At 47.3% G+C, this 6262-nt stretch overlaps 1 protein-coding gene across 1 annotated transcript in view; it reads left to right on the forward strand.

Moving 5' to 3' along the window:
* The first annotated feature begins 294 nt into the window (after positions 1–294).
* The window catches only part of LRRC45 (leucine rich repeat containing 45), a 10724-nt gene continuing 4756 nt past the window's right edge, over positions 295–6262 (forward strand). The window contains 12 exon segments of the mRNA XM_009324605.1: positions 295–313; positions 549–610; positions 1489–1559; positions 1887–2065; positions 2798–2926; positions 3492–3604; positions 4165–4223; positions 4345–4422; positions 5392–5527; positions 5784–5861; positions 6033–6060; positions 6063–6143. Coding sequence (XP_009322880.1) covers positions 295–313; positions 549–610; positions 1489–1559; positions 1887–2065; positions 2798–2926; positions 3492–3604; positions 4165–4223; positions 4345–4422; positions 5392–5527; positions 5784–5861; positions 6033–6060; positions 6063–6143 — 1033 coding nt within the window.

Here is a 6262-nt window from a genome sequence, read left to right on the forward strand (position 1 = left end):
CAGAGGTGTTTTCCCTACGTCTTCGGGAGCACGTCTGCTGCTGTCGGCCTTGAATAGACGGGATTGGTGGCGGCTGCTGATGCAGGAGGATTCAGTGATAATCTGCTGGATCCGATCGCTGGATCGTTAAATCTAGCAAGCGTTGAATGGGGATTCTGTAGGAGGTAGGATGAGTCTCTGCTCAGTCCCTGCTGCGTGAGCAGGGGTTAAGTGAGCCAGCAAGAGTCTTCTCTGTGTGGCCTATCTGGACGTGGGCTGTTTTCATAGCTGCATTAGGAAGGTACGTAGGGTGACATGCGGTTCTCTACCGCATGTAGAGAATGTACCGCATGTACTGCACCTCTTTCTCTGAGAATATATAAAAAAATCCCCTGCCCTGAAGGTTCACGCTTGTTCTTTCCAGCAGCAGTGGCCGTTTACGAAGTTGTATGTTTTATCATAGCCGCATCTTCTGAGCTGGCTGTTTGAAAGGGTGCTTTCTCTTCCAGCTCGGGCAGAAGGTTACACGTATGAAATAAACAACTGTCTGTTTTTTTTTTTCTACTCAGGTGTAAAACTTCTGTTGCATGGTCTTTGCTCCAACACCACAGTCAAATCTTTAGATTTGAAGGTGAGTCTGTTCGAATGAAATTAAGACAAAGAGGTGGGGAAGGAAATAGGAGCACAGGCTTAATCAGAGTTAGAAATAGACGCTCCTGGTGCAGGATTGTTCTGCAAGATGTGTACTTCTGCAGAGTTCTTGTTCTCAAGTGACTCAGTCCTTGCCTCCCTAACACCATGTCATGGCTTTCCAAAGTTACTTTGCAGCTCATCTTTGTCTGTTTTTGATCAGTTACTCTGTTTTGATAGGAAGTTATTGCCGTGTAACTTTTGTCAGTTGCTGCTTGGTCAGATGAGGCATATGTAGGCTTTTCTTCAGGTTTCCGTATTAATCAGTGAGTTACTAGTTGTTTGACTTGTGCTTCTGTAGGGTTTATCCAGCTTGCCAGTGTCTTTCAGCTAGCCTGGGGCTTGGAACTAAGCATGCACTTTCAGATGTGATGATTGCTCTACTGAGAGTGACTTTCTGTCTATTCCTCTGGCACATAGCTATTCTCTTGAATGTACAGTCTTAAACTGCATCACACCTACCTTTCTCATCTGTGCTAGTGCTAGCCGAGCCCTTTTTAATGAAGTGTGTTGAAAGGGTTCTGCTTATCTAGAATCAGCATTTTCCGACCCATCGTGGGCCATGCTGATCCTGTGCTATCCTGTGATTTTTGTGAGCTCTCAGTCATGATGCCTCACAAGACTGACAGTGCGTGCATCCACCGTTCCTCCTGGGGTCTTTCATTTTCTGGCAAGCTGACTGATGTGTGAAACAAATGTTAGCCCATCTTTGACAGACTGAAATCGGTATTACAGCTGGGGCGCACCTGGTGGTGTTTGATGGGATAGCTGGATTGGGACAGGGCATAGCCTACTGATCACCTGGGACTTCTGTTTCAGGGAAATAACCTGCGAACCGTGGGAGCTGAGGCTTTGGGAAAACTTCTTAGGCAGAACAAATCCATCAGGAGGTAAAAAATTGTGTCTACCTCTCTTTCTGTTACTCCTGCCAGATGGAGCACAACATTAGAAAAGGTGTTTTGTTGGGGGTGTTTTTTGTTGGGGTAGGAGGAATGTCAAGTGGTGCAATTTCTCGTGAGGGATGGGACAGGTGAAGGAGTGAGAACTGGAGGTGCCCTTTCTGAGGATGCATGGCCCTAGCAGCATCCTGCTCTCTGAAAATGAGTCTGTGTTAGGGGAGCTGGGTGTTCAAATGGGTACCGTGATCCAGGTATCATTCAAGCTCTTGCAACTGTCCGTTTACTCCATGAACTCCAATCCTGTCTCATTTTCCCTAGCCTAATCTTGGAATGGAACAACCTTGGCATGTGGGAGGAGGGCTTCTCCTTTTTCTGCCACGGACTGGGAGCAAACAACTTTCTCCAGCGGCTAGATCTGCGCAATAACCAGATCAACCATCAAGGGGCCGGAGAGCTGGCCATGGCACTGAAACAAAATGCTAGCCTTCAGGAGCTGGGTGAGAGTGACTAGTTCTTTGTCCACCTACATATATGCATGCACGCACACATATATCTTCAGGTTCGTTGCAGCCTGCCCTGATCTCTGCCAACTGGTCAGTGTCATTCCCGATTCCTGCCAGTCTGGAGTGCTTTGCGGGCTTTGTGCAGGGAGTAGAGGTCACAGCCCCACGGCCTTTGGAGAGTGGGAACTGTAACTGGAATCTCTGGAACCAAGCCTGCAGATGAAGATCGTGTGCTTGGAGCAGAACAGTCCTTAGTGGAGGAGGGAATGGGTTCATTCCCATTTGTGGATGCTGTCGGCATGCCTCATGCCAGACTCTGAGACTTACTTCACACATGCTTTGTCCTTCGTAAGGAGTTTTGCCAGAATTTCCTTCAGGAAAACGTGGCTCTTGGTGCCGGTTCTTTCTCATCCACAGATTGTGGTTGTGGAAGGAAGGCTCACGAGACTAAAATGTGAGGGGCAGACTTGTGTACCTTTTGAATTATAATGGCTTCCTGCACTTCACTGCACTTAAGATTCATCCTTGCCTTTCCTGCTTTGTTTGTCATTTTCCTTCCCTCTCATTCATCTTGAAAAGGGAGATAGTATTCACCTGTGTTTGTGCTGAGACCATCTGGGATTAGTTAGCCATGCTTGTAGATGTACAAGGAGCATGGTTTCTCTGGAGCGCTGTGTTTTTCAGCAGATGTGTGACTACCGGGGTGAAAGTTTGCTTTCTGTATAGATTTGCGTTGGAATAATATTGGGCTTCTGGGTGGCCGAGCTTTGCTGAACTGCCTGCACAGCAACAAGACCCTGAAGAGGCTGGAGCTGGCTGGGAACAACGTTCCTAGTGATATCCTGAAAGCTGTGGGTAAGTATTACTTGTTGCACAGGAAAGAATTGGTAACTCCTTTCCCATTTCAGCACTTGTGGGATATAGGGCACTTGTTGCTCCAGAAGGGAGCTATCCCTCCTCCCCTCCCTTTCTCAACAGCATTTACACAGTGCCCTACATCGCTTCCTCTTGTCTTTTAATGAGGGCTGGTCAGGTTGGAGGTGTCACTTTTACCAGCAAGAGGGAAAAAAAAATTTGGATTGAATTAGAGATTATGCCACGTGAACGTGGGAGAACTTGGGGCTCTAGTTTGGCTCTGAGTAGCAGCATGACCCTTGTCATTGTCCTACCCACAGTGGAGTTGAATGGCTCTGCTGTGGCCGGGGTGTTGATTACCCCATATACACTGCTCTCTTCGATTCCGCCCCACCTTATGTCTGTAAGGTGAGAGCGGTCTCTCTACGTGGGCCAGCCTGAGAAGGGCTACTGTCCTGGTGCTTCTGATAGCCAGGCATCATCCCAAGTGCTATCTCTTCCAGCAGTGCTTGCTATTCTGTTGCTGTAGAAACATGTGCATGCTCTCCTGCTCTCTCTGCATCAGAACAAGCCATGGATCACAACCAAGACCGTCAGACTATCCTGAGTGAGACCCAGAACCGAGCATACATACTCAGCAAGGAGGTTTTGAGTCTGAAGGATGAGAAGACCAAGCAGGTCAGCAATCTTACATGTTGGCAGTTCAAATGGGGCAGCTGGAATCCTATGCTTTCCCTCGGTGTCCCCATGAAACACTCAGTGACAGGATTATTGTGCACCTGAAGTTGCGTGTGCGTCTTTATGGGTGGGCACACAGCATGGTTTAGTAAATTGGGTCCTTCCCCTGAGCTAGTTGCTCAGGAATCAAATCCATGACAGTATGGGTATGGGCATGTGCCTTGCTGAACATATTCACTCCGGATTCTGGAGAAGTTTTGGTGATTTTTTTTTTCACCCATATTTATGCTTCGGTTCTTTTGCAACTGGTTTGATATTTTCCAAGTGGTGAAAACCTAGAAATATGAGTCTGTTTTCCTTCTGACACCTAATAGTGCAGAGTCCCTATGGTTGATGATCTCAGTCAGATGTGCTAATGAACCCGTCAAACCTCCAGTTTGCTTGCTTTCAATAGAGTGCTTGACTTGTCTTCAGCTGTCACTGGGAAGAGAAAGATGAGAATTGTAAATGCTTCAAGCTGATGCAGTTCATTTTCTCACTGGTGTTTGCCTTGTTCACAGTTCTTGGATTTGATGGACACTATAGACAAGCAGAGAGAAGAAATAGCCAGGAGTGGCAGGTGAGTTGAATTTCTGAGTCCTTTCTGCTCTTTGATAGCAGAATTGGGCCCCCTCCATTTCCTGGCAGAAATTACCCACCCTTTTTTTTCTTTCCTTTCTTCTCTTTCCCCCCAAATGCAGGATGTCTGCAGCACGAGTCAGCCAGCTACAGGAAGCATTGGATGAGCAGCACTCCATTATGAATTCACTGAAAGCCAAGTATGGAGGAGGAAAACTTTAGCCTTCTCACCGTTCTGTGCTGTATAGGCAGTGCTGAGCAGAGCTGTTAAGAAGGGGGATAATCTTGTAGAGTGGATGGCTTACTATTTCACTTAGTTCTGTAGTGATATCCAGAAATTACAGTCAGATCAGGCCTTTGGGTTTGCCACGCTAGATATTTACCCTGTTTTTAAGTAAAATTACAGTGCATTGGTGTAAGAGCAAGTGAATTCCAGACGGTGGAAAAAAGGAGAAAAAGGGATTGTGGGGTTGGGATGGGGGCATGTTCCTTGCACAGCTTACAGCCTGGCAAGAATCTGTACCTGCTTCCCCTGGCAGTTGGCAGTATCCTCTGAGAACCTCTGCATATATGGAGGAACCTGACCAGCAAGTTCTATGCTTAGGAACAATGAGGTGGAGCTGCCCAAAAGCAGTGTTAGATTGTGTAGAGCCATATGCACGTGACAGTGGTTAGACTTCAAACACTGATGAGCCTGGCTTGTTCAATTCTGTCAGGTAAAGGTAGTTTCATTATGCCATGCCTCAGTGTGGACATGTCCCTCATGTACAGAGTATGCAAATTGCTTCTGCTACCTGTCTTTAAAATTCCATCTCTAATTTTCAACGATCTTGCAGTGGCATAAAATAGCCAGATTTGTTCTCCTGTGAGAGTGGGCAAATCCTGGAGGGGTCCAGGCAGGGAAAACAGCTCATGGAAGACAACACAGGGAAAACACAATGGGGCACCAGAACACCGGGCTCTGAGAAGTCCCAGGTCACTCACTGTTTGCAGAGGCTGCTGGGCGCAGAGATAAGCGGTGTCCTTTTCCCAGGGACAAAATGCCTCATTTAGCTAGCCTGATTTCATCCACTGCCAAATATGTGTTAACATCCTGTACTATGTGGCATAGAGAGCTCACTGGAAGTGTCTCCCTTAGAAAGGACTCTGGAAAACGTTTCTCTGTATAGGCTGCAGATGACGGAAGCTGCCCTGGCTCTGTCTGAGCAGAAGGTGCACAATTTGGGAGAGCTGCTGAATGCCACAAAAGAGGAACAAACCAGCATGGCTGAGCGCCACTTTATGGAGCTCCAGCAGCAAAAGCAGGTGAGCTGGATAAGTCCTAGTTAGGTTTGAGAGCAGGGTTCCAGGTCAGACCTGGTTTGTGTAGATTTGGGGGATGCGGATGGGAGAGGCAAGCATGATTTTTAGTGGGTTAACCACAGCTGCCATGACAAAAATTCTTGTGTAAATTAGATAGGTGAGTGCTAGGTGTGGAGAGGAGCCGTGGTGTTGGTTGGAGGAGGCTGGCAGTGCAAGAACTAAGGTGAGTACAGGTTCTTAATTTTGATTGTGTTTGCAGGAAGGTGCTGATCGGGAAGGCAAGCTTTTGCGTGACTTGTCTGCTGCCAGTGAGAAAAATCTGCTTCTAAGAAACCAGGTAGGAAAGCAAGTCCAAGGCTGAGAAGCGGGACTTGGGCATTGTTCGCTTCTGCTCTGTATGTATGTCCTCTACTTTGATCCTTGTTTGCGTCTCTGCTGATTGTTCTATACAGCCAACTTTCTCGGCTAATAGGAAAGAAAATCCATTGTGGTGGTAATTTCCTTGTAGGTGGATGAGTTGGAGAAGAAGTGCAAAGTTCACAGGATCAGTTATTCCAGGTGAAACAAGACTTGACCAACACAACAGCAGAGCTGAAGCTGCGGGCCGTGCAGGCTGAAGGTGAGTGGAGGAGCAGAAGCAGCTCATGGACACCTATGGATTGGGGTTACTGTCCATGAGCCAGTGGTGCAAGGCAGCCAAGGAGAAAGGGTGGAAGAGTTTGTGATAGGGTATAAATA

This window comes from Pygoscelis adeliae, unplaced genomic scaffold (assembly GCF_000699105.1).
Source record: "Pygoscelis adeliae isolate BGI_AS28 unplaced genomic scaffold, ASM69910v1 Scaffold445, whole genome shotgun sequence".
NCBI lineage: Eukaryota > Metazoa > Chordata > Aves > Sphenisciformes > Spheniscidae > Pygoscelis > Pygoscelis adeliae.